This window comes from Pan troglodytes, chromosome 11 (assembly GCF_028858775.2).
Source record: "Pan troglodytes isolate AG18354 chromosome 11, NHGRI_mPanTro3-v2.0_pri, whole genome shotgun sequence".
Classification (NCBI taxonomy): domain Eukaryota; kingdom Metazoa; phylum Chordata; class Mammalia; order Primates; family Hominidae; genus Pan; species Pan troglodytes.
This window is the reverse complement of record NC_072409.2, coordinates 50,410,578-50,437,935: the sequence shown is the minus strand read 5'-3', so window position 1 is coordinate 50,437,935 and position 27,358 is coordinate 50,410,578. Positions and strand designations below refer to the sequence as shown.

General features: G+C 48.3%; 1 protein-coding gene across 18 annotated transcripts; it reads left to right on the top strand.

Moving 5' to 3' along the window:
- The first annotated feature begins 1,172 nt into the window (after positions 1-1,172).
- On the top strand, positions 1,173-27,358 carry CDK20 (cyclin dependent kinase 20). Of its 18 annotated transcripts, none has more exons than XM_054657772.2 (10): positions 1,226-1,656; positions 1,993-3,440; positions 3,861-3,936; positions 4,726-4,914; positions 5,164-5,285; positions 5,416-5,493; positions 6,142-6,265; positions 6,712-6,867; positions 7,890-7,968; positions 8,404-10,106. In XM_054657772.2, the coding sequence occupies exons 2-10, from the start codon at positions 3,379-3,381 to the stop codon at positions 8,454-8,456; spliced, it is 939 nt and encodes a 312-aa protein (XP_054513747.1). In that variant the 5' UTR covers positions 1,226-1,656; positions 1,993-3,378; the 3' UTR covers positions 8,457-10,106.

The window sequence follows — 27,358 nt, the reverse complement described above, 5'->3', positions numbered from 1 at the left end:
TCAAAACTCAAATAATGTAAAGAGACCCAGTGAAAAGTCTGCCTCCTATTCTGTCCCCCTGTCCTCCCAGTCCCTCTTCCACCAGGTAACCACACTCAGGAAATCTTGGGTATCTTTCCAGATATCTTGTAATGGATGTACAAGCATTATCTATATTCTTTTCTCCTTTTGTTTACACAGCCAGTGGTACTCTATGCATTCTGTTCTGCATCTTTCCTTTTTCATTTAACAACCTATTTTAGAAATCTTCCAATTGCTGTACATAAAAAGACATAATACTTCATTTGAAGGATGCACCACAATGATGGACATCTGTGTTGTTTCCAGTAGTTTGCTGTTGAAACAACGTTGCAATGGAATAACTTTGTACATGTCATTTCACATGTGTAAAAGGTGTCTATTGGGGAAATTGCTAGAAGTGGCTTTGCTGAGTCTGAGGGTCTGTGCATTTGTGATTTGATCAACATCGTCAAATTATACTGCCACCAGCAATGTATGAAAGTGCTTGTTTTCCCGTAGCTTGGTCAATGAACTATTAGACCTGAGATCTTTAGCCATCCAATATGTGAAAAACTGTAACTTTAGTTTGCATTTGTTTATTGTATGTGAAGTTGAGCATCCTTTCAGAAGTTTAAGGCCTACTCTGTCCTGTCTGGGTCAGAGTATGCCCTTTTATTTTAGTTTTAGTTTTAGTTTTTGAGACAGAGTCTCGCTCTGTCACCCAGGCTGGAGTACGGTGGCGCAATCTCGGCTCACTGTAACCTCTGCCTCCCGGGTTCAAGCGATTCTTCTGCCTCAGCCTCCTGAGTAGCTGGGATTACAGGAGCACACCACCATGCCCGGCTAATTTTTTTGTATTTTTAATAGAGACGGGGTTTCACCATGTTGATCAGGCTGGTCTCGAACTCCTGACCTGATGATCCGCCCGCCTCAGCCTCCCAAAGTGCTGGGATTACAGGCGTGAGCCACCGTGCCCGGCCCTCAGAGTATGCCCTTTTAAAAATCTGTGGGTACACGTAGCCAACTGACATTTTTAAGACAAGAGGACCCACAGACCCTCTTTCCACAACGCAGCCCGGGACCTGTCTGTCTGCATCAATAGTGTGTGGCTTTCGGAGCTAGAAAACAGCACTTGCGCGTGGTCGAAGCCGGAACCTCTACTTACAGGTGCGGAGCTTCCGGCTTGCCAGGGGAAGGAGCCCGCCCCTCCCGGCTGCGTGCACCAGCGCAGCTAGTCACGTGATGCCGGGGGCGGGGGCAGATAGGAGGTGCCTGCTGTCATCGTTCCGTGGGCCCTGCTGCGGGCACGCTCTCGGCGCATGCGTTTTTTATGCGGGATTAAGCTTGCTGCTGCGTGACGGCGGAGGGCTAGGAAAAGGCGCAGTGGGGCCCGGAGCTGCCACCCCTGACTCGACGCAGCTTCCGTTCTCCTGGTGACGTGGCCTACAGGAACCGCCCCAGTGGTCAGCTGCCGCGCTGTTGCTAGGCAACAGCGTGCGAGCTCAGATCAGCGTGGGGCGGAGGAGAAGTGGAGTTTGGAAGTTCAGGGGCACAGGGGCACAGGCCCACGACTGCAGCGGGATGGACCAGTACTGCATCCTGGGCCGCATCGGGGAGGGCGCCCACGGCATCGTCTTCAAGGCCAAGCATGTGGAGGTGAGGCTGGACCGCGGCCGGCAGCCTGGCGGGGGTGTGCCCCCGCCACCCACCGGCTAACGCTCTAAACTCTTTCGGTTCCCTTTTTACATCCAGTACAGTTTTTAAAACCTACTCATATTCTAAACCTACTTTGGGCCGTTGCGCTTCCCTCCGCACAGCTGGCTTGGTCCCCTACCCCAGCGGCTGGGTCCCAGGCTAGTCCTAGACCCCCGAGGAGGGCCTCTGGCCGAGCCGGGGTCGCGTGTCTCTCTCTCAACCACCTTCCCCCCACCCACCTTCATCTCTCTTTCCCAGCCGAGGGTGGGCTGGCAGTGTCTGTCTTCTATCCTGCAGACTGGCGAGATAGTTGCCCTCAAGAAGGTGGCCCTAAGGCGGTTGGAGGACGGCTTCCCTAACCAGGCCCTGCGGGAGATTAAGGCTCTGCAGGAGATGGAGGACAATCAGTATGTGAGTAGGGGAGGGGGGGCATCGTATTCTCACCCTCCGTCGCTCGTTCCCACTTCTTTGTGCCTTCATTTTCCCAGCTACGCCTTCACCAGCTTTCAGGGATTTCCTCCCGCTGTCACTCACACACACTGCTCATTCATCTGCCTCCTTACCCCCTTTTGCCCTTTTTTGTCCACTTGTTCACCTTTATTTACCTATTTCTTTCATTTCTCACACATTCACTCTCATTTGCCTACTTATTTCTTAATGTATTCATTCATTCACCGACTTTTTTTCTCAAAACATGTAGCGATTTATAATGTAACTAGCACCTATTGAGCTCCCGATGTGTTCTGCAGGCATTATATACATTGTCATTTTGAGACCTCTTACTACTGTACAATGCAGGTTTCAGGATCTCTGTTTCTCAGGTGAGAGGAGGAGGTTATGTCACCAGCTCTTGGGCCCTCCGTTAGTCAGTAGAGGGTTTGGCCCAGGTTTGATTGAGAGTCCAGACATTCTTCCCTTGGGACCTCCCATAGGCCCTACCCTGTGTTGGGCACTGGTGACACAGAGAAACCAGCTCCAGCCCAGCTCCTGAGGACTTAAGTGTGCTAACAAGAGACAGAGGCAACAGGGCCCACCTAGTGTGGTTCGTGCTGTGATAGGGTACCGGGAGGGGCTGCTGGAACACGAAGAGGGGCATCTTTCACCCCTAGTGTCATTACTCTTTTGGTGCTCTCTCTCACCCATGTCGAAATAGGGAATGTATTTGACTCCCTGGAGAGTAACGGGGTTGGGTCTCTGTGATCCTCTGACTTATCTTTGCTGTTCCCTGGAGATATGCATGATATATTGGATGACAAAAGCATGTTATAAAATTTTGTATCATCTGGGTTTTGTTTGGAAAAATTATATATGTGAATGTGTATTTGTGTGTGCCATATCTGTTGTAAAGTCTGGTAGAATACACTCTAAGATTGACTGTAGGATTTTTCTTTTGTTCTTTTTCTGTTGGATTTTATGTCTCACCTGAATGTGTGCATGTGTTTTGATCTGTTAAATGGTTGTGTACTACCTGAAAAATCCGAAAACAGCAATCAGGCCATTTTGATTTTTTGAGGAAGATAAAAGGGCTTCCAGACAGCCATGTGTGGGATAGGTGGAGAGAGATCCATAAGGAAGCTGGTGATACGGTCCCTACATCCAGTTGGTCAGAAATTCTGAAGGTTCTAACTTTAAAACATACTCTAGTTTTGCTCCTTGCCCAAGTCATCATCACCACTCATCAGAATGACAGCGGCAGCCTCCCCACTGCTCTCCATAGCCACAGTCCGGAGGGCTTTGTCAAAAGTGTAAGTTAAGTCATCGGCTCCCCTGCATAAAAAGCCCTGGTGGCTTCTCTTCACACTTAGAGCACTATCACCATGTGCCCACCTCCAGCTGGCCTCTCCCTTTTCTCTCATTCAACACAACTTCTTAGGCATCTCTCCAGTGACCAGCACCTATCTAGGGTCCAGGAGCACAGAACAAGGCAGACACATCCTTCCCTTAAACGACCTCATGTACTCACATCCCTCTAGCCTCCTCCTGTGCTGGCGTTAGGGCCTTGCACTTGCTTTTCTTCCCGCTCAGAGCTTTATCCCAGATCCCCACAAACTGGGTCCTCATCTAGCCCCACCCCACCTAAATAAAGAAGTATCCTTTTCTCCACTCACAGAATCACACTATCCTCTTCTAGTTCTGTTGATTTTTTTTTTCTTTTTTTGATACAGGGTCTCACTCTGTCACCCAGGCTGGAGTGTAGAAGTGCGATTTTGTCTCCCTGTAGTCTCAACCTCCTGGGCTCAGGTGATCCTCCCACCTCAGCTTCCCAAGTAGCTAGGACTACAGGCACGTGCCACCATGCCTGGCTAGTTTTTTGTATTTTTTGTAGAGACAAGGTTTCACCATGTTGCCCAGGCTGGTCTCAAACACCTGGGTTCAAGCCATCCGCCCACCTTGGCCTCTCAAAGTACTGGGATTACGGGCATGAGACGTCATGCCCAGCCCCCTTGTATTTTGGTTCCTGTACTTACAGAATCTGAATATATCCCTTTTATTCATTTATTTGTTAAATTGTCCTTTGTGCTGTGAGTTCATTAAGAGTCCTGTCTCTCAGCTCACTGCTCTGTGTAGCCTGGCTCCTCTGACAGTAGTGGCCTCAGTGTTTGTGATGTGTCTGTAGCTGTCCCAGCACTGGGAAAGGTGGGATTCCTGGTGTCCTTTCCTTGGTGCTGGGATTCGGTGGTTCTAGAGGAAACAGGAGGAGACCTGTCCATCTCATGTGTGACCATCCAGATGATTTTCAGGCGGGTAGGCTGGGTGGGCGGACCAGATGGTGCCACTAAATGACCTTTTTTAGACCTTTACTTTTAGTGTTCATGGAGAATTAGAGTGGGGGCACACCTTATCTCAGGAGAGCAGAGCAAATCATGAGCATCGAGCTCTCTGATTCTTAGCTCAGGTCCACGTCACCTTCTTTGCTTACTGCCTTTTTGGATACAGGGTCCTCTGTCAGGGCATGGGCTTGGGGTCTCAGGGTCACAGAGAGGGTCTGGTGACTCGAGTCTGGGGGCTAACAGGATGTCCTGCCCACAGGTGGTGCAACTGAAGGCTGTGTTCCCACACGGTGGAGGCTTTGTGCTGGCCTTTGAGTTCATGCTGTCGGATCTGGCCGAGGTGGTGCGCCATGCCCAGAGGCCACTAGCGCAGGCACAGGTCAAGAGCTACCTGCAGATGCTGCTCAAGGGCATCGCCTTCTGCCATGCCAACAACATTGTACATCGGGTCAGTCTCAGCATAGGCCGGGCATGGGGTCTGGGGAGCTGACTTGGCTTGGGGATGGGGCTAGCCCTTGTAAAAGGTGTGATAAGAAGTTGGGACAGAGCTGGTCAAGGCCTCCAGGTAAGTGGCCAGGGCATGGCCCTGGAGGAGGCGGGGACCGGGGCTGACCTGAGTGGTTAGACTGCCAAGCCCGCTTGTCCCAAGGTCCTGTGGGGGATTTGGAGGGACTGATGCTTCTTTTGGTACTCCCAGGACCTGAAACCTGCCAACCTGCTCATCAGCGCCTCAGGCCAGCTCAAGATAGCGGACTTTGGCCTGGCTCGAGTCTTTTCCCCAGACGGCAGCCGCCTCTACACACACCAGGTGGCCACCAGGTAGGGAGGGCCAGATCCCTTCCAGTCCTTTCCGTGGGGAAGAGATGCTTCTGGGCCTTTTCTCCAGACATTGCTTGTGGGGCTGGGGTCACCTCCCCAGGCATCCTTTTCTCAGCCCAGTGCCTGCCAGCCCTCTTCCTCGCAGGTGGTACCGAGCCCCCGAGCTCCTGTATGGTGCCCGCCAGTATGACCAGGGCGTCGATCTGTGGTGAGACCCCTGTGGGTGGTCAAAGGGTAACATGGCTCATGGATTTCTGCTAGGCTCTGAGGTCTCTGAGCTGTTTGGTGGTCTTTTCCCTGGTGGGAGTTTAGGCTTCCTTAAGGGTGTCTTCCCTGGTTGGGGTATTCTGAGCACTTTGGGGTTGGGGTTCCTCACTATGATGTTTTCGAGCTGGGTGGGGGCCAGGTGGGATGAGAATGGTGGTCCCAGGTGGGAAGCTTTCTGGGCTAGTTGGGGAGGTGGTCTGAGCCGATATGTGCTGGAGTTAGATCCCAGGATATGGCATCTCTGAGCTGGTCAGAGGCCTGTGTCCTTGGACATGAAAGGTCTGAGCTTGTTTTGCAGCAAGAAGATAGTTGGCAGTGCCCATGGGTCTGAGATTTGGGGCAGGTTTGCAGGTCTGCCCCAGAAGTGTCCTAGAGCAGGAGTCTCTGAGAAGTCTTGGAACAGCTGGGGCTTTGCTCTGGGTTCTAGGGTTGAGGGCTTTGAGGGTTCAGGGACTGGGCCTCTGGACTTGAGGCTCCAGGGCTGGCTTGTGGGGCCTTGCCCTGGAGTGCAGTGTTAGAGCTGCTCTGTGGGTGGGTCTGTGGTCCATGGTGGGAGATCTCTGACCTGCTTGGGGCTCTGTGTCCACAGGTCTGTGGGCTGCATCATGGGGGAGCTGTTGAATGGGTCCCCCCTTTTCCCGGGCAAGAACGATATTGAACAGCTTTGCTATGTGCTTCGCATCTTGGGCACCCCAAACCCTCAAGTCTGGCCGGTTTGTAGGGGCCCTTGGTGAGGTGGGTGTGGGGCAGGTTTACTCCACTCCCAACAGCAAGTAACCACTCCCTCCTCTGAACCTTCTCTCTCCTGGCCCCAACCCCCCTTGATGGACAGGGACCACTGTCCTGGCCCAACTCAGGGCTTCCTCCTTCCTGCTGTCATTTGGGTTGGGGTAGGTCCTGTCCTTTGTCCCTTTTCACCCCAGTACACACATGTGCAGTGTCTCAGCAAGCTGTGCACAGAGTCGTCATCTGAGAGGGCAAGGGGATGCATGAAGGAATACAGGGGTGGGTGAGTGAATGAATGATGGGTCAGGGAGACACATGGATGGGAGAGCACCCCCCATGTGAGTGTGTGTTAGGGGCTGAGAGTTGACAGCAGAGAGCATGGCAAGGGTCGGGGACTACTCTCATTGTACCCTGTTCCTTCTCCCTGGCCCAGGAGCTCACTGAGCTGCCGGACTACAACAAGATCTCCTTTAAGGAGCAGGTGCCCATGCCCCTGGAGGAGGTGCTGCCCGACGTCTCTCCCCAGGCATTGGATCTGCTGGGTCAATTCCTCCTCTACCCTCCTCGCCAGCGCATCGCAGCTTCCAAGGTAGGGGGAGAGGCTGTAGTCTCTGCTCCTTCAGCTCCCCTCCCCATCACCCTGGTACTCTGTACTTGGTAGCCATGTGACCCCATCACATCAGCGACCCTCAGAACCTATGATTGGCATGGACCAGCACCAGACATCTGGAACCCAGGGGACAGGGGCCTTGGAGCAGGTGTGCCTCTCATGAGTAGACCCCACTGGACATCCCCAGACTTCCTCTGAGGGTGGCGCATACGAGGGGCATGCCCAACTCTCAGGAGAGCGCGTATCCGGGAGTGCAGGTTTCTGGGCTGCCCCTGACCCTGTGGCAGATACAGTAAGAGAGTCACTGGGGACTCATTCCTTTATTCCATTAGCAAGTATTTTCTGCACATCTGGCACATGCAGGGATTGTCCTGGGCCCCGCACAGATGGTAAACAATCAGTCCTACCTCCGCGGGGCACTCCTGGTGGTGAGGTAGCTTCAGGTCCAAAAGGTCACAAGAGGTCATGTTCTCCAGCTGTGGGAGCCCCAGGAGAGAGGCGAGGCCGACTTTGGGGTCAAGCAAAGCTTCCTGGTGGAGGGCAGGTTTAAGCATGAGATGTTTGAGGAGGTGTTCGCTGAAGAGAGAAATGGTGGGCAGAGGCCTGGAAGAGAGGACCCAGGAAGGCTGGTTATGGCTGGTAGGCCTGGGAGGACGATGACCACAGGAGCATGGGCTGACAGGTGTCAGGGTGTCTCTCTCAGGGGTCCCCGCGCCCTCCCTGCACTCAGCACCAGCAGTGTGTGTTTACATATGCCCTCTTGGTCTCCACTGTCAGCAGCTCCTGTGGGCTCTGTGTCCACAGTATACCCAAGCCGTGTGACCCTTATCTCTTGGATTGCCTCCCAGAATCTGGGTCTCCCCTCATCCCATTTAATCTCTTCTCCACCTGGCAGACAGAGTAACTTTATCCAAGTAGAGCAGGACACATTCCTTCTCTGCCAGGGCCCTCCTGTGGCTCCATCTCAGAGGAAAAGCCAGGGTCCTTTTTGTGACCCACAGATGTCATATGCTTGGGTGCCATCACCTCATGACGCTGCCTGCTGTTGTGCCCTGTGCTCACTCCTCTCCAGCCCCAGGGGTCAGTATACTTTTGTCCCTGGCCTGGAGCCTCATGTCCCACTTGCTTATGTCTCAAGTCTTGGCTTAAATGTCACTTCTCAGATGGCCTTCCCTCATGACTCTTCAGATCTGCAACCTCTCTCCAGGATTCCTCATTCCTCTGTCTTGCTTTCTCTTTTCCACTGCACTAATCATTATCTGACATACTGTGTATTTTACTTCATCTTGTTTATTACCCCCCACCCTCACTTATGTCAGAAAAACAGAGCTTTTGTCTGTTTTATTAACGGCTATGTTCCTAGCTTCTGGAATAGTGCTTCAGACATAGTAGACACTCAGAAAACACCCAGACACACTGAGTCAGCTGAATGCATAGATGAAGGAACATCTGCTTGAGGCTGGGGACAGGGAGGTGACTAGTTTCCTTCTGCTGTTCCTTACTTGCCACCCTCAGGCTCTCCTCCATCAGTACTTCTTCACAGCTCCCCTGCCTGCCCATCCATCTGAGCTGCCGATTCCTCAGCGTCTAGGGGGACCTGCCCCCAAGGCCCATCCAGGGCCCCCCCACATCCATGACTTCCACGTGGACCGGCCTCTTGAGGAGTCGCTGTTGAACCCAGAGCTGATTCGGCCCTTCATCCTGGAGGGGTGAGAAGTTGGCCCTGGTCCCGTCTGCCTGCTCCTCAGGACCACTCAGTCCACCTGTTCCTCTGCCACCTGCCTGGCTTCACCCTCCAAGGCCTCCCCATGGCCACAGTGGGCCCACACCACACCCTGCCCCTTAGCCCTTGCGAGGGTTGGTCTCGAGGCAGAGGTCATGTTCCCAGCCAAGAGTATGAGAACATCCAGTCGAGCAGAGGAGATTCACGACCTGTGCTCGGTGAGCCTTACCTTCTGTGTGCTACTGACGTACCCATCAGGACAGTGAGCTCTGCTGCCAGTCAAGGCCTGCGTATGCAGAATGATGATGCCTGCCTTGGTGCTGCTTCCCCGAGTGCTGCCTCCTGGTCAAGGAGAAGTGCAGAGAGTAAGGTGTCCTTATGTTGGAAACTCAAGTGGAAGGAAGATTTGGTTTGGTTTTATTCTCAGAGCCATTAAACACTAGTTCAGTATGTGAGATATAGATTCTAAAAACCTCAGGTGGCTCTGCCTTATGTCTGTTCCTCCTTCATTTCTCTCAAGGGAAATGGCTAAGGTGGCATTGTCTCATGGCTCTCGTTTTTGGGGGTCATGGGGAGGGTAGCACCAGCCATAGCCACTTTTGCCCTGAGGGCCTCCTGTGTGCTTCACATCACTGAGCACTCATTTAGAAGTGAGGGAGACAGAAGTCTAGGCCCAGGGATGGCTCCAGTTGGGGATCCAGCAGGAGACCCTCTGCACATGAGGCTGGTTTACCAACATCTACTCCCTCAGGATGAGCGTGAGCCAGAAGCAGCTGTGTATATAAGGAAACAAGCATTCCTGGAATTAATTTATAAATTTAATAAATCCCAATATAATCCCAGCTAGTGCTTTTTCCTTATTATAATTTGATAAGGTGATTATAAAAGATACATGGAAGGAAGTGGAACCAGATGCAGAAGAGGAAATGATGGAAGGACTTACGGTATCAGATACCAATATTTAAAAGTTTGTATAATAATAAAGAGTATGATTGTGGTTCAAGGATAAAAACAGACTAGAGAAACTTATTCTTAGCCATCCTTTATTTTTATTTTATTTATTTTTTGATGGAGTCTTGCTCTGTTGCCCAGGCTGGAGTGCAGTGGCACAATCTCGGCTTACTGCAACCTCCGCCTCCTGTGTTCAAGTGAGTCTCCTGCCTCAGCTTCCCGAGTAGCTGGGACTACAGGCGCGTGCCACCACACCTGGCTAATTTTTGTATTTTTACTCAAGACAGGGTTTCACCATGTTAGCCAGGATGGTCTTGATCTCCTGACCTCGTGATCCACCCGCCTCAGCCTCCCAAAGTGCTGGGATTACAGGTGTGAGCCACTGCGCCTGGCCTGTCCAGTTCTTCTTGAGAAACTGGACTTTTATCATTTACATATTGAATTAGAAGTTGACACATCACATCCTCATTAGACCCAAACTTTGGCCAGAAGATTGAGGGATTGAGGATGGGTCCCTGAGTCCAAATAAAATAGTAATATTTTATCATTTGTTGCTTTTTCTTATGTTTAGTTCTCTCATTATCTTTCCAATATTTCAACATGAGACCTAGGGAACTATCGGGGGAATATCTTTATTGCTATCTTTATCCATTTTTTTTTGAGATGGAGTCTTGCTCTGTTGCCCAGGCTGGAGTGCAGTGGCATAATCTCAGCTCACTGCAAGCTCTGCTTCCTGGGCTCACTCCATTCTCCTGCCTCAGCCTCCCAAGTAGCTGGGACTGCAGGCACCCGCCACTGCACCTGGCTAATTTTTTGTATTTTTAGTAGAGATGGGGTCTCACTGTGTTAGCCACAATGGTCTCAATCTCCTGACCTCATGATCCGCCCATCTCAGCCTCCCAAAGTGCTGGGATTACAGGCGTGAGCCACCGTGCCCAGCCCTATCTTTATCCTTTTTACTCCTTGTCTTGCCTGGGGTATTTCCCATGTTGGGTTCCAATTAGGCTCAATCTCTCATGCTAGAGACTTCTTACCTATTCTTCTCTTGAGGCTTGCTGAGGCTCAATCCCTCATATTAGAGATTTCTTGCTTATCCTTTAACCCCATCTGCTGGAGGCTCTTTGCACCCTTCTCCCTTTGCTTCGTCCACTCTGGCCACTTTCCTCTTTGGAATGTTTCAGGCCCCTCTTAGCATTGATGGCCGGTCAGTATAAACCCCTGCTGGGACCCCCAAAGGACCTCCCTAAGCCATATGAGGTGACCACAGAACTGCAGATTGGACTCACTCACACTGCACAGCAGTCATGCTTGTTGCCATTCATGTGCTTTAAGCCTCCAGAATATCCCAACCACCAAGGAAGTACTTTGTTGCTGCTGCAAAGTTTCTTACCTTAGTATGTGCACAGAGTTACTTGGTCACCACGGTGTTGCAAGACATTTTCTCCTCGCGTTGCTGAGAGTCTGGGTTTATTCGTTGCACCAGGTGGGTCCTGATCCCTCACCCTGAGGCCACCTCAATGAGGCAGTGGGACGCATCTCCTCACGAGAGGTGACTGGAGACCCCTTTCCTGGAGGAAAATGGGGATCCTGGATGAGTCCCCAGATTTGTTGGAAACAAATGCTCAGAGCTGCAAAGTGAAACCAGCACTCAGGCAAAGGTTTTCTCAGCAAGGCAATTTACTTCTGCAGAAGGGTGCTGCATGTGTCAATCACGATCACAGGAGCACACTGAACAAAGGAGGGAAAGGGTTTTTATCCCTAATGCAGTCCCTACCTCTGTGTCACTACCCCAGGGGTTGGGGTTGGACCACACATTCTAAGTTGACCTGATTGGCTATTTGTGAATACTTTTCCAAATAAGGAAGGGAAGGGGGATGTGAGTTACAGTGATGGGACGTGCAGTTTCAGTGGGAAGAATGGGTGCAGAGTGGGTAACCAAGGGAAAGATGTGAGTTATTGATTAGAACTGGCGAGAAGGTTGTTACAGTAACTAGAGGCAAGGAGGCATGGAGAACAAGGAAGCTGAGTTTGAGAACAAAGAATAAGGAAGTTAACAGGCTAAATCTTTGAAGGGGAATTTACTGTATATTACATTCACCATCCACCCATTGCTCAGCAGATAGCCTGTGCTTTGCTCAGGGTCGTGCTATGAGTGCCCACCAAGGCCCTCACGCATTGGGACATCAGGCGGCAAGTACACATGGTAGCCCCAGGTGTGAAAATGCCCAAGGAGAGCATCAAGAGAGGCCACACTGTCAGCCACCGCCTCTAGACACGATGGTTGAAGAGAGCTGTCTCACTAGATTAGTGCTTCTCCAGAGAAACAGAGATAAGATGATCTATCTATCTATCTATCTACCTATCTATCTGAATGTAAACCAAATATAAAGTCTAAGCCTCCTAACTGACTGAATGGATCAGTGGCCAAAGGGATTCCAAAGACACGGGAAAAACTAGTTCAGGTCATGACAAGAAGGGACGAGGGGTCAGACATGCCTCATTATACTCCCTCCCTTTTGGAGTTTAGAAAAACTGACCAGTATTATCATTAAAATAGAGATCCCAAGACTGACAACACAGATTCTGTGTAGCAATGAGATACCCACTCTGAACTGACCCTGGTATAACATCCCAAGACAGATAACAGGCCCTAAAGGGAATCAAAGGATTTTACTCCAAAATTTATTTTTCTTTGACATATATTAAAATGGACCCATAAAGCTTTTTCTTTTCTTTCTTTCTTTCTTTTTTTTTTTTTTTTTGTGTGTGTGTGTGAAATGGAGTTTCACTCTTGTTGCCCAGGCTGGAGTGCAGTGGCATGATCTTGGCTCACTGCAACCTCCACCACCCAGGTTCAAGTGATTCTCCTGTCTCAACCTCCTGAGTAGCTGGGATTACAGACGCCCACCACCACACCTGGCTTATTTTTTGTATTTTTAGTAGAGAAGGGATTTCATCACGTTGGCCAGGCCGGCCTTCAACTCCTGACCTCAGGTGATCCACCTGCCTTGGCCTCCCAAAATGCTGGGATTACAGGTGTAAGCCACAAAGCCCAGCACAAAGCCATTTCTTGTGGGGAAAATCTATACTCTGTAGAAAATCCCCTTCCCTTTCCAGGTCTTTTCCTGACCCAGGAGAGATTTAATTAAGAGTCTGGCACCTTTTAAGGTCTGATAAGAGACAGTTACCATCTATTCTCTCTGAAGCGTGCCACCTGGAGGCTCCATCTACATAACAAGTACCTCAGCTTCCACAGCCCCCCTTATCTTAACCCCAAGCATTTCTATCTGCTGACTTCAACTCTTCAGTCAAAGTTTAATTCTTCCAACTAATTTCCAATCAGGAAATCTTTGAATCTGCCTATGACCTGGAAGCATCTTGCTTTGAGATGTCTTGCCTTTCCAGGCTGAACCAATGTATAGCTTACATGTATTAATTTATGTCTTTGCCTATAACTTCTGTCTCCCTAAAATGTATAAAATCAAGCTATAACCCAAACACCTTGGGCACCGGTTCTCAGAACCACCTGAGGATCATGATCCTCACATTTGTCTCAGAATAAACCTCTTCAAATATTTTACAGAATTTGGCTTTTTTCATCAGTCTGTCTATCTATCTATCTATCTATCTATCTATCTATCTATCTATCTATCTATCTACCTATCTACCTACCTATGGTAAAAGGAATATAAATCCTGGGATTTCCAAATCACTAAGCCAAAGGGAAAAGTCAAGCCAGGAACTGCATCAGGCAAACCTGCCTCCCATTTTATTCCTAAATAAGATAGCTACAAAGATGAAAAAGCTACATGTTTCCCTAAAATATATAAAACCAAGCTGTACCCCAGCCACCTTGGGCACATGTCATCAGGACCTCCTGAGGCTGTGTCATGAGCACATCCTTAATCTTGGCAAAATAAACTTCCTAAATAGATTGAGAGGTTTATTTTGAGGCACTGGTTCATATGACTGTGGGGCTGGCAAGTCTGGAATGTGCAGGGCAGGTGGCAGGCTGAAAACTCAGAGAAGAGTTGAAGCTGCTGCTCGGGCCCAAAGGCAGTTTGCTGGCAGAATTCCCTCCTCCATGGGGGAGGTGAGCCTTTTTCTTAAGGCCTTCAACTGATTGCATGAGCCCTGTAGGGGAGGAATAAAATATCTTTACCCTATCCATCTTAGGGTTCATTGGATGAGGCCCCGCAAATTAGACTAGTAGAAGACGGAGAAACAGGAGAAAAACAAACCAAAGTTTGCTAAAGCATGCTTACACATGGGAGGACTCAGAGGTGAGTCGTTGAAAGGGGTAGTTAGTACTTGGGCTTAGGGCCGGGCACGGTGGCACACACCTGTAATCCCAGCACTTTGGGTGGCTGAAGTGTTACAGGAAAAGGGTCCTGATCCAGACCCCAAGAGAGGGTTCTTGGAACTCACACAAGAAAGAATTCAGCACGAGTCCATACAGTAAAGTGAAAGCAAGTTTATTAAGAAACTAAAGGAATAAAGAATGGCTACTCCATAGGCAGAGCAGCCCTGAGGGCTGCTGGTTGCCCATTTTTATGGCTATTTCTTGACTACGTGCTAAACAAGGGGTGTATTATTCCTGCCTCCCCTTTTTAGACCTATAGGGTAACTTCCTGATGTTGCCATGGCATCTGTAAACCGTCATGGTGCTGGTGGGAGTGTAGCAGTGAGGATGACCAGAGGTCACTCTTGTCGCCGTCTTGGTTTTTGTGAGTTTTAGCCCACTTCTTTACTGCAAGCTGTTTTATCAGCAAGGTCTTTATGACCTGTATCTTGTGATGACCTCCTATCTTATCCTGTGACTTAGAATGCCTGACTGTCTGGGAATGCAGGCCAGCAGTTCTCAGCCTTATTTCACCCAGCCGCTATTCAAAATGGAGTTGCTCTGGTTCAAACTCCTTTGACAGAGACAGGTGGATCACTTGAGTCCAGGAGTTTGAGACCACCCTAGGCAACATGGCAAAACCCCGTCTCTACAAAAAAATACATAAAAATTAGCTGGGCATGGTGGCATGTGCCTGTGTTCCCAACTACTTGGGGGGCTGAGGCGGGAGGATCACTGAGTCTGAGAGGTGGAGGTTGCAGTGAGCTGAGGTTGCATGGACATTGCAGTGAGTCCATACCGCACCACTGCACTCCAGCCTGAGTAACAGAGTGGGGCCCTGTCTCAAAAACAAAAAAAGAACTTGGGCTGAGATTGTTGCGTCTTAATAAAGAACAATAACTTTGTCGAGAATTGACTAGACAAAGGAAAGAGGAGTTAGGCTTTTAGGGGCAGCAAACAGACAAGGTTAATGTCTGGGGAAAAGGCAAGAAAGGGCTTGTGTGAGTAGTCTTCCTTGGTGCTATCTCATCTTGGTGATCTGGCTGTTAGCCCCTTCCTGATACAGGAAAGTGGGGAGCACCTTCACAAATGAAAATTTGTGCTCTGTTTTAAGTAAGTGAGTGGGGCAGCAGAGAGCTCACTTTGTCTACTTTTTTCAGTTGCCTTCAGCTCAAAATAATATTTACGCCAGAGCGGCTTGTTCTGGGCGGCACACCCTGAACCCCTTCAGCCCCACCTGTATTACGCAGGTTCATCTGCTTCACTCAAAGTCTGGTTACTTAAACTTTAATCTCATCTGAAAAATACCTTTCCAGAAACCATCTAGAATAATGCTTGACCAAATATTTGGGTACAAGACCCAACTAAGTTCACACATGAAATTAACCATCACACTGACTAAGTGAAAATGATGAAGACCATTCCAGGAAAGTGGATGATGGGTCCTGACTTGGATGAGAAAAGGTGGGGAAGTGGTCTGAGTGCACCACAGTGAAGCAGGGAGAGGGGAGCTGAAGCCACATGGTGGAGGGCCCTGAGGATATATAGGGAGTTTTGAGTATTCTGAGAGGTATGGGGATGAAACTGCTAAAGGAAAAAAATATATATTTGTGGTGTTAGGTACCAGGGACTTCTATAAAGATCTTCTAGTTCTACATGGCAGGTGTAAAATAGGGTGCTCTGAGGAAGACTGTTTGCCCTACTGAAGAGTGAAGGCTGGATTCTAGTTGTGATGGGGAAGAACAATATTAAATGTGACAAGTAGCCCTCACTTTACACTTTTATTCCAAAAGGATACTTGAACCGTCACTGATACCCTAATCGCCACCTTTTTTTTTTTTTTTTTTTGAGATGGCCTCTCGCTCTGTCACCCAGGCTGGAGTGCAGTGGCTCGATCTCGGCTCACTGCAGCCTCCGCCTTCTGGGTTCCAGTGATTCTCCTGCCTCAGCCTCCCGAGTACCTGGGATTACAGGCATGTGCTACCATGCCTGGCTAATTTTTGTATTTTTAGTAGAGACAGGGTTTCACCATGTTGGCCAGGCTAGTCTTGAACTACTGACCTCAGGTGATCAGCCTACTTCGGCCTCCCAAAGTGCTGGGATTACAGGTGTGAGCCACCGTGCCATCCCCTAACCACTACTTTTAAACATTTTTTTATGTGATGTTAAATGGCATTGCATTGGCTTGCGCTACAGGCTCCTATAGTACTGAGGCTGTAATAAAGAGCCAGTTTCCACTAGAACACAACTGAAGCTTTTTTTTTTTTTTTTTTTTTTTTTTTGACTGCCTGGAAAGTCAGTTTCGCTTTCATAATGACAATTATTGCAAAAATGTCAAGAAACTTTCACCATGTTTTCTCCGGAATGTCTCATACAGCCCTTACTAATTTTTTCTTTTTTTTTTTTTTTGAGTCAGGTTCTCACTCTGTCACCTAGACTGGAGTGCAATGGCGTGATTTTGGCTCACCATAACCTCTGGCTCCCAGGCTCAAGTGATTCTCCTGCCTCAGCCTCCCGAATAGCTGGGATTACAGGCGCCTGACACCAGGCCTGGCTAATTTTTTTGTATTTTTAGTGGAGATGGGGTTTCACCGTGTTAGCCAGGATGGTCTCGATCTCCTGACTTCAAATGATCCACCCGCCTCGGCCTCCCAAAGTGGCAAAGCGATGGGATTACAGGCGTGAGCCACCGTGCCTGGCCACTGATTTTTAAGTAGCCACCAGGTAGCACTTGAGAGCAGAGAGAGGAAAAATGGACTCTCAGTGATCACAAAACCAGGCGGCTCAGGACCAAGGCCAGAGCTGAAATATTTATCAGGAGTCCCCTCCGAGTACTGTAAAGTGACCCTTTAAGAGTTCTTGAGAAAAAGAAGCCCCAGGAAGGGGGGCTGAGTGTGAAGAGGCCCTCCCCACCCCATCTATGGCTGTGTTTGGGTCTGTGGCCCCTGCGGGGAAGAGCTTCCAGAAGAGCCTCCTTTCTTTATCTGGAACTCAGCAGTGTTTCCAAGAGGCTTCTATTCCTAGCTCTCATTGCAATATGCATCTTGAGCCAGCTTGATGAGCGCAGAAGTACTGGAGAAAACAAAAGCGAACCGTAAGAGGCTGCGGGCTCTGGCAGGGTGTGGATGCCCTGCAGCAGTCTTTCCACCCTGCTGCCCAGGTGTGGGGTGTTGTCATGGAAAGTGCGGCGTGGCCCAGGGTCCAGCTGGTCTGTGCTGGTCCCCCCACCCCATCTCCCAAGAACTATCTTCCCAAAACATCTGCTTCATCCTGCTCTTTCTTCTCTGAATACGGCGATGGCTTTCAACTCTAGGACACCCAACCTAAAAAAAAACCCAAACCGAGCAGTACACCTAACCTGTTGTTCCCCAGATGGTTTTTTTTTTTCTTTTTGAGACACAGTCTTGCTCTGTCACCCAGGCTGGAATGCAGTGGCGTGATCTCAGCTCACTGCAATCTCTGCCTCCCGAGTTCAAGAAATTCTCCTGCCTCAGCCTCCCAAGTAGCTGTGATCACAGGCACCCGCTATCATGCCCGGCTAATTTTGTATTTTTTTTAATGGAGACGGAGTTTCATCATGTTGGCCAGGTTGATCTTGACCTCCTGACCTCAAATGATCCGCTCGCCGCGACCTTCCAAAGTGCTGGGATTACAGGCATGAGCCACCATGCCCGGCCCCCCAAATGCTTTTGAAGGAAATGCCACCTTCTCACCTCCATTCCCCTCCTCGCTGTGGCAGCAGCCCCTCGCCTGCAGAAGCCAGCTACCACCATGTGTCCTGATGGCCTGTTCTCGTGAAAAATTATGACGCTCACACTGGGCTCTGTGTCACGCCTTCTCTGGGAGCCTGGCATGTATGAAAAAAGGTAGCTCTTCACAGAGAAGGGGCTAAAGTCAGGCTCTGGTCACACCAGTGGCCTCTAAGCTTTCTGCGAAAGGCCAAGGATTATTTTTCAGGGATCTTCTTAAAATTCAAGAGTTTTTCCCTCTATGAGCAGATATTTTCATTTTCTAGCAGAAGCTAAGTGTGTAGGTAGAAAATTGAGGTGCATGTCAGAAATTTCTTTTTTTTAGGACATAAAGATAGTTCAACTTAAAAAAAAGGAAGAGAAATGAACCCCATCCTTTGCCCAGCGGGAATCTCATTGACCTAATGGAAATCAATAACCGCTTTCATTTCCTGCAGATTTACTTTCTATAGAAACGTGCCTTTGTGGGGCATGCGGCAGCAGGGCAGCCCCGGGCCTGTGGTGAGCACTGGTAGTAGCGGCTTGTGGGGCTTGTTAGCCCTGAGCTCCCCTGGCTGTGCCGCTGGTGGGTGGTCCCTGTGTTCTGCAGTTAGCACCTCAGAGTAGGAAGGCAGGTGAGGAGGCCAACCAGAGACCTGCACAGGAGGCCCTGGGTGCTGTCAAAACAAAAACTGGGCTGTGCGCGGTGGCTCACACCTGCAATCCCAGCACTTTGGAAGGCCGAGGTGGACAGATCACCTGAGGTCAGGAGTTCGAGACCAGCCTGGCAAACAGGGTGAAACCCCATCTCTATTAAAAATACAAAAATTAGCTGGGTGTGGTGGCATGCTTCTGTAATCCCAGCTACTCAGGAGGCTGAGGTGGGAGGATTGCTTGAACCCAGGAGGTGGAGATTGCAGTGAGCCGAGATCACACCACTGCATTCCAGCCTGGGCAACAGATTAAGAGTCAGTCTCAAAACAAAACGAAACAAAAACTGTACCAGACAGTCAGACAGGTATAGAATACTTTACTCCAGGCTATGACCATGGGGGAGAGAGGGCAGAACTCAGTCTGAACTCATCTTTGCTGAGACAAAGGGCAGAGGGCTTTTAAAGGCCTGTAGCCAGGCACAATGGCTTACGCCTATAATCCCAGCACTTTGGGAGGCTGAGACAGGAGGATCGCTTGAGCCCAGGAGTTTAAGACTAGCCTGGGCAACATGGCAAAACCCCATCTCTATAAAAAATACAAAAATTGTCCAGGCACCGTGGCATGCACCTGTAGTCCCAGCTACTAGGGAGGCTGAGGTGGGAGGATTGCTTGAGCCCAGGAAGTAGATGCTGCAGTGAGCTGAGATTGTGACATTGCACTCCAGCCTGGGCGACAGAGCAAGACTCCATCTCAAAATAAATAAATAAATACATACATAAATACATAAATAAATATTAGTGGGAATGGTGGCATGCACCTATAGTCTCAGTTACTTGGGAGACTGAGGCAAGAGGATTATGTGAGCCCAGGAGGTTAAGGCTGCAGTGAGCCATGTTTGTGCCACTGCACTCCAGCCTGGGAGACAGAGACTCTATCTCGAAAAAATAAAATAAAATAAATAAAGGCCTGCAGAGTGGACTCCTCGGGCCATCTGTGTGTGCTAGTGGGCTTTACCCAAAGGAAAAGTAAACTTCTCACATCTCTAAGACAGGAAGTAGTTTTACAGCATGGAGGTTAGGCTCCTACCCTCTCACAGTCACTGGGAGATTATAGTTCAAAGAAACGGTTTCTAGGCCCTTAAGAAAGATATTCCTGGGTTGTAATGCTGGCAAGAGGCCTTTAAAAACATTTTACATACACCTCAAAGGGACAGAGAAAGAACTTACAACCAGTTTTCTAAAGAAAACTTTCTAAGAAAAGATAAGTCAGGGCCCTGGAGGCAGGAAGAAGCTGTCAAGCAGAGGGCATGTTACGGCCACGGTGGGCCATCACACCATCCCCCACCCCCAGCTGCCACAGCTGCGTCCCTGGTGCAGCTGCATCCCAGGCAGAGGCTCACTGGCCACTGGAGCCCTCTCTGTTTGGGTTTGTGTCAGGCCAGAGCTGCCCACTGGCCTTCAGGCATGACCAAGGAAGCCAGAGCCCAGTGGGGAGATGACTTTGGGTTGCACATTCCACCCTGTCCCCAGAGCTCCTGTTAAAGGACAATATCTTCATGACACCTGCGAAAGTTCGGTGGGGACCGTCACTGCAGGTGCAGGAGATGCTGCACTGGGGTCTTGTAGTGGGCAAGAGAGATTGAGCCCAACTCTGAATAGAGCATGGGCAGGTGGGATTTTACAGCCAAGGAGCAGGGTGGGGGTCAGCGGATGGAGAATTGCTAAGAGGAAGTGTCGGGGTGAGGGGGATTCTGGCTAAACTGACCTAATAGGATTCTCGCTGAAGACAGGCCAGGGTGACCAGATGTCACCTGAAACCGATCAGATATGGAGGGTGATCAGATATCAAGGGTGGGGGTTCTAGCCAAACTGGATCTTACAAGGTCTAGGAGAAGGTTCGGGAGCCTGACTCAAGTACCGTCAGGGCAGCAGTCTTTGTCACTTCCCAGTGGTCCCTTCCTGCCTCCTCCCCTCCTTGCGCAGAGTCTCCTCTGAGAGAACCCAAAGTAGCTCCTGACCTTGCTCAAGGTACTGGGCTAGACATGGGGGAAAGACTTGGATATTCAGGATAGGGCAACATCACCAACAGGGAGCAGTGGCTGCCACTTATTTTGTCCAGGAGAGAAGCAATTACTTGGCTGATCACTGGCCTTTAGTGCAGAGGGCCCCAGTGGTGTGCAGAGCACACCAGATATTTTCGGCTCCAGGCATAAAAAGAAGGCTGATTTTGAGCACTTATCTGATAGGTAATCCATAAGCCACACTACAATGGCTGGTTGGGTTGGCACAGGTCTATGTGCCCTGGGTGGAGGGAAGGTGCCATTTCCCACCTGCATGTGGGTACTCTGAGCCCACAGGCTTGGTTCTTCAGTACAAGTAGCTACAGGGTGGCAGGAGAGAAGGTAGCCCAGATGGTTCTGCACGTCTCGGTTTAGCTACTAAAGGACTGAGTACACAAACAGACAATGGTCAGACTATATAAAAAAAACAGAGCCCTGACCCACAGTCTGCAGCAAGCTGCCCAGGAAACCAATGTTTTATCTACAGGAACCAGCCCAGGCAGGCAGGCTGTCCATTACAGGTCAGACTTCTAGGAAGTCAGACTGCTATCTCTAGTGACAATCCAGGAAGCCAACCAATAACTCTCCTGTAACAGTTGGCCCCAAATGGCCAGGGCTTGATCGGTAACTGACAGCTTCCCATTTTTTGTTCCTGCTTCCAACTTAGGACCAACCAGAGAATGCCAAATATGCTTGTCACATTTGACCTCAACTCCTCCTCCCACCGTTGATTCCGTATAACCAGGAAAGGGGCCAACACACTTGCTAAATGGCCACACGTGCTTCTGGGAACTGGCTGAGCTTATGGCCTTGGCCAGTCTAGAGGCGCTAGAATGTGCTCCCTGGTCCTGCACACAGACACGGACTTGAAAAGGCCAAGCCCTTCCAGCACCTGAGTCATTCGCGCTGCAACCTCTGCAGCTGGGACGGGAGCCCAGGTGTTGACCACCTGACCCAGGCCACCCAGGGGCATCCAGCCTGGAGGGGAAGTCACCTCCTGGGAAGATCTTCTCTTTTGGTTTGATCTGAATTCAACAACAGCTTTCATGTTAAGAGCAACATCTGTAACTATGATGCTCCTCCAATGACGGAGCCTGGGTCCTGGGCACTGGGTGGTGCAGACGAAGCTGTGAGAGAGCTCAGTGCTTCTGTGATACACAGAAGGGTGAACGCAAGTATCTCAGCGCTGTGCCTTTGAGAATTCGCCCTGCCTCTGCGAGCCTCAGCTTCCTCACATTTGAAGTTGCTACCACTCTGGTTTTATGTTGAGCTTGAGCAAGTGTGATTTGGGTATGAATTTTTATGCAGAAACTTTTGTTTGATCTACATAAATTCCTTACATTTGACTTGTTTCATTTTCTTCTATTAAATTGCAGAAAATTAAATTTGACAGCTTTATTTAAAAATTGCATACATAATATCATCTGATTTTTGTGAAAATTTTTCTATTCTTCTGTCTGTGTTTAGGGATGCATTGAGTGTTGTTCGCTGGGTGCTACCTAATACTGTTGTTGGCTGATGGGAGTTAGGATGATAGTTTATGTTCTTTGTGTTTTTTTTCTGTTATCACCTATATTTTTTAAAATTAATAATCATCTATTATTTGAAATAAATAATAATGTTAAAAAAGCATATTCTTAAAATTTAATAATGTGAAAGAAAGTAGATTACAAAACTGCAGGCCGGGCACAGTGGCTCATACCTGTAGTCTCAGCACTTTAGCAGGCCAAGGTGTGTGGATCACTTGAGGCCAGGAGTTCAAGACCAGCCTGGCCAACATGGTGAAACCCCATCTCTACTAGAAATACAAAAATTAGCTGGGTGTGGTAGTATGTGCCTGTAGTCCCAGCTACTCAGGAGGCCGAAGCAGGAGAATCACTTGAACCCTGGAGGCGGGGGTTGCAGTGAGCTGAGATCATGCCACTGCACTCCAGCCTGGGCGACAGAGTGAGACTCCATCTCAAACAGTCAAAACAAGACAAAACCCTGTATATTATGCTGTTGTGCAATTATATAAAGAAAAATGATTGGGAATAATTGCATTTAAATGTTTCTAGTTATTTCTGAGAATTGAGATTTTAGGTGAATTTCTTTATTCTTTTTTTCTTTTTGAGACTGGGTCTGGCTTTGTCACCCAGTCTGGAGTGCAGTGGCATAATCTTGGCTCATTGCAACCTCCACCCACCAAGCTCAAGTGATCCTCCCACCTCAGCTTCCCCAGTAGCTGGGACCACAGGTGTGCACCACCATGCCAGGCAATTTTTGTTTTCTTTTGTTTTGTTTTAGTAAAGGCAGGGTCTTGCCATGTTGCTCAGGCTGGTCTCGAACTTCTGACCTCAAATAATCCACCCACCTCGGCCTCCCAAAGTGCTGAGATTACAGGCATGAGCCACTGCACCTGGCCTATAGGTGATTTTTAAAATAGCTTTTATAAATTCTAAGTTTAAAAAAGTTAATGTATGTATTACTCCTTTGTATTAGGTCAGGGTTTTCCAGAGAAATGGAACCAATAGGATCTGTATATATATATAGAAAAAGATTTATTATTAAAAAAAATTGGTTCATACAATTGTGGAGGCTGAGAAGTCCCAAGATCTGCATCAGCAAAAGCTGGAGACCCAGGAGAGGTGGTGGTATCTATAGTCTAAATCCAAAGGCAGGAGAAGACTAATGCCCCAGCTGAAAGGCAGTCAGGCAGAGAGAGCACGTTCAACCTTCATCCACCCTTTTGTTTGACTGAGGCACTCAACAGATTGATTTGATGATCCCACATTGGGAAGGGGCAACTGTTTCCCTCTCTCCACCAATGCAAATGCTAATCTTATCTGAAAACACCCTCACAAGACACACCCAGAATAATGTTTAACCAAATATCTGGGTACCCCATGGCCCAGGCAAGTTGACAAATAAAATTAACCATCACACTCACTATAATGAAAAAAAAGTCACTGAAAACACACAGAGTGATCTTTCAAAAGAAGCATTTGGACAAGTTGAGCGGCTGTTTGTTTGAAAATTTTTACCAAGTGTTGGGGGAGGGAACCTCACGTTGAGACCTTTCTCAAGACATCAGTAAATATTCTAGATAACCTCACATCTTTGTGTTTGTGGAGGGTATTCAGTATCAGAAGTGGTGAGGTAGAGAGTCCTGGGATCCAAGCAACCTCTATTTTGATTTTAATAGCTTCTGTTCTCGGAGTTCCCAGGGTCAGCCTGCTATGGCACTGGGTACTTTTTTAGATGTGTGGAGGGGGTATGACTCCTGTCTCCAGATGAAGAAACAAAAGGTCCAACACAAATAAAGACAGAAGATTTAAACCCAAGTTTGAGTCAGCATTTGAAAGGAAAATAAAGAATGGTTGCTGAGGTGGTTGAGAACTTGTTTCCTGGGTCTGAAGCTCCATCTCCTGTCTCTCTTGGATGCTGGACAAGAGCCGGTGGAATTTTTTCTTTCTAATCAGGGCATTTTTATTGCAACACACACATGTATAAAATTGCAGTGTATTTTATATATCCTTCAATGGGCTTGAAATATTAATTTCCCAGCTATTTAACATAAAATTGATCATAGGAGCTCAGAGATTGGAGAACAAGGAGTAATGAGTGAAACAGTGAATTATATACCCCAGGGCTGCTGTCTACCTCCACTTCCAGGGCAGGTGGAGAACAGTCACTGTGGCGGGGAAGTATGTCTTTGGCAAAATTCACACTGTCCCATGTCTCCTAAATAAAAATCATCTATTAAATCTTGCAACACAGCCGTTTGCTTTCAAACAGGGAGTCTTGGGGATTTCCCATACTTAGAATTAAATTAAAACAAACTATTCTATCCCGCCAGATGTTCTGCTTTTGTGTCTGGACTATGTGAAATTATGAGGAGAAGAAGCATTTCTGCCAAGTGCCAACACGTTTTAAACACTGAAGCAAGATAGGCTCTAATTTGCCTTAAGACTCAATATTTTTTATTCAGCAGGTAAGTTTTTAGATTCTTAGACTAATGACAAAGAACACATCCCAATTCTTAGCCTTCTTTTTACCACTGGCTACACTAATACAATTTTAAGCACATTTTAACATGTAGCTGGTAAGGTATCCTCCTAGTCCACACACCTGGGGTTTTAGCACATTTAATTTCTTCTACAACTTCCCTCCTAGACATGGCCCACTATCTTCCTCATGGCAAAACTTGTTTATGACAAATCTTTTATGACACTGAGTACCACTGCTTATGACACTCAGAATTCATGGTTTTGAGATTCAGAAGTCTTTTCTTCCAAACTATTATTTCTGCTGAGACCTTCAAAGTCCATTTTAAGACTCAAGGTACTATCTCCATAGATTTCTCCCACCCCCTCCTCTAGGGCAGTGTTCTGTGCGGGAAATGCATGAGGGGAAAAGAAAAGGCACAGACAATACTTTTAAGGGTAAACAGCCTTTATCCCAAGTATATCGCAATACACATATAATAAGCAAATGATATAATAAGAAAATTGCAATGGGAAGGGGAGACGGGAAAAGATATATATGTATATATATATTTACACTCACCAGACTATGGAGGATTCATCACCAGACCAGGAAGCAACAGCCTGGGCTCCAGAGTCGGCCACCAGTCCGTGCACAGATGAGGAGAGGTCTCATGGGGCTTTGGTGCGGTCTGGGACCCTAGCTCTTTTTGTAACAAGTTGTTTGGCATGAGGCCCAGTCATGAGGGCCCTTTGTGACTGGGCTCAAGGAACACAAAAAGGTCAACTTGTTTTTGTGATTGTCTGTTGTTTTTCAGTAAGTAACACATAGGAATAGTTTGAAATAGAGATTTCTCCGAAACAGGGCAGGATAAATGCCTCAAGGGACTCACACAACCTGTTCCCGGACTTGGTGACCATTGTTTGTGTCCACATTCAATTGAGTTCAAATTTAATATTTAACTTTTCCTCCACAGGCAGGAAGTGAGGATGTCAGCCAGGAAAAAAGGAATGACTGGATATGAAAAACATACTGGCCAATGTCAAACTAGACCAAAGCATTCTTTGAGTTTTGCCAACTTCATGAGTTTTGAGTTTTGACTTTACTAAAACTCATGAGAATGACTTTACTCAATTTCAGTACTAGCCAAGGACTCCAGGTATCAGAGGTGAGAGAAATGAAATATGAAGTGAGACTATATGTAATATAAACAGAAAATTCTTTTTTTTTTTCTTTTGAGATGGAATCTCGCTTGTTGCCCAGGATGGAGTGCAGTGGTGCCATCTTGGCTCACTACAACCTCTGTCTCCCGGGTTCAAGTGATTCTTCTGCCTCAGCCTCCTGAGTAGCTGGGACTACAGATGCCTGCCACCATGCCCAGCTAATTTTTGTATTTTTAGTAGAGATGGGGTTTCACCACGTTGGCCAGGCAGGTCTTGAACTCCTGACCTCGTGATCCACCTGCCTTGGCCTCCCAAAGTGCTGGGATTACAGGCATGAGCCACCGCGCCCAGCAGAAAATTCTTTAGTTCAGCATCAAAGCAGGAATTATTACAGCATTTATGGATATTTAATTTTATTTGATACACTTGGATGCAACTTTACTCATTACCATTTTTAAACCCATGTTTAAAAGTTTTAAAATTTGGGTAGAGGCAGAAAGAGGAGGTTGAGTTGGAGATGCTGGGGTAGTCAGCAGCTCAGTCATCGGTGCTTGTGGGCTTTTTTTGATCCGGGCCTTGACTCTCTCTGGAATGGGAGGCTTCGACGTCAAGAGGGAGCTGCTGCCACCCGTAGTTCTGAGCTTGAAGTTGCTAGGACTTCTTTCAAACTTGTATGCTGAAGAGACTCAGATGTTGGCCTCAGCTCCTAGGCTGAATTCAGCAGATCGGCCCATGAAAAACCCTATATTGAGACAAAGCAAAGGATCTGTCAGAAAGCAACACCTGTTGTCCTGGGCTTGACACCAAGGAAGAGGACAGGTAGTGGAAATCCTGCAATCTGAAAAGCAGACAGAAAGGTGACAAAGCAGCTGAAGATAGGTGGTGGAGAGAGGAATAACAACCCAGCTCCTCCATCTAGAAAGGAGAGTAAGAACTACCAGTAGCTTAATAGAAGACCAAGGATCAGAATTCCCCGATGAAGACTGTTTGTAAGAAGAAAGAGGACAGGGTTATAACTCATCAGCAACTGCCTGGCAAGCCATGCAAGATAAGGGGACTAACAAAACTTTTCCAAATAATCAAATTGGAGCTCTAGTTTATCAAGTCCCAGCTTACTCTAAGATCTAAAGTTATGGCCGGGTGCAGTGGCTCACAACTGTAATCCCAGCACTTTGGGAGGCTGAAGCGGGTGGATCACCTGAGGTCAGGAGTTCAAGACCAGCCTGGCCAACATGGTGAAACCTTGTCTCTACTAAAAGTACAAAAAAATTAGCTGGGCATGGTCGTGGGCAACTGTAATCCCAGCTACTCGGAAGGCTGAGGCAGGAGAATCGCTTGAACCCGGGAGGCAGAGGTTGCAGTGAGCCAAGATCACACCATTGCACTCCAGCCTGGGCAACAAGAAAGAAACTCTACCTCAAAAAAAAAAAAACAAAAAAAACTTAAAATCTGAAGCTAACCAGAATGATGCCAGAGCCAAATGCAGTGAGCTGCCATCACCAAGTATTCTTCCCTCACCACCAAACCACTGGGTTCCTGATATGGTTTGGATCTGTGTCCCCGCCCAAATATCATGTAGAATTGTAAACACCAATGTTGGAGGTGGGACCTGCTGGGAGGTGATTGGATCATGGGGGCGGATTTCCTTCTTGGTGCTGTTCTTGTGATAGCGAGTGAGTTCTCATGAGATATGGTTGTTTAAAAGTGTGTGGCATCTCCTCGCCTTTCTCCTGCTCCTGTCATGTGAAGTGCTTGCTCTCCCTTTGCCTTCCAACACGATTGTAAGTTCCCTCCCCAGAGGCCTTCCCAGAAGCTGATGCCACCATGCTTCCCATACAGCCTGCGGAACTGTGAGCCAATTAAACCTCTTTTCTTTATAAATTA

Excerpts from the sequence above, each read along its gene's own strand:
- CDK20 (XM_063787132.1), top strand. The coding sequence starts at position 1,582 with ATGGACCAGTACTGCATCCTGGGCCGCATCGGGGAGGGCGCCCACGGC. Across the intron at positions 1,657-1,992 it reads TCAAGGCCAAGCATGTGGAG|ACTGGCGAGATAGTTGCCCT; the intron begins GTGAGGCTGGAC and ends TCTATCCTGCAG. Across the intron at positions 5,494-6,141 it reads GACCAGGGCGTCGATCTGTG|GTCTGTGGGCTGCATCATGG; the intron begins GTGAGACCCCTG and ends CTGTGTCCACAG.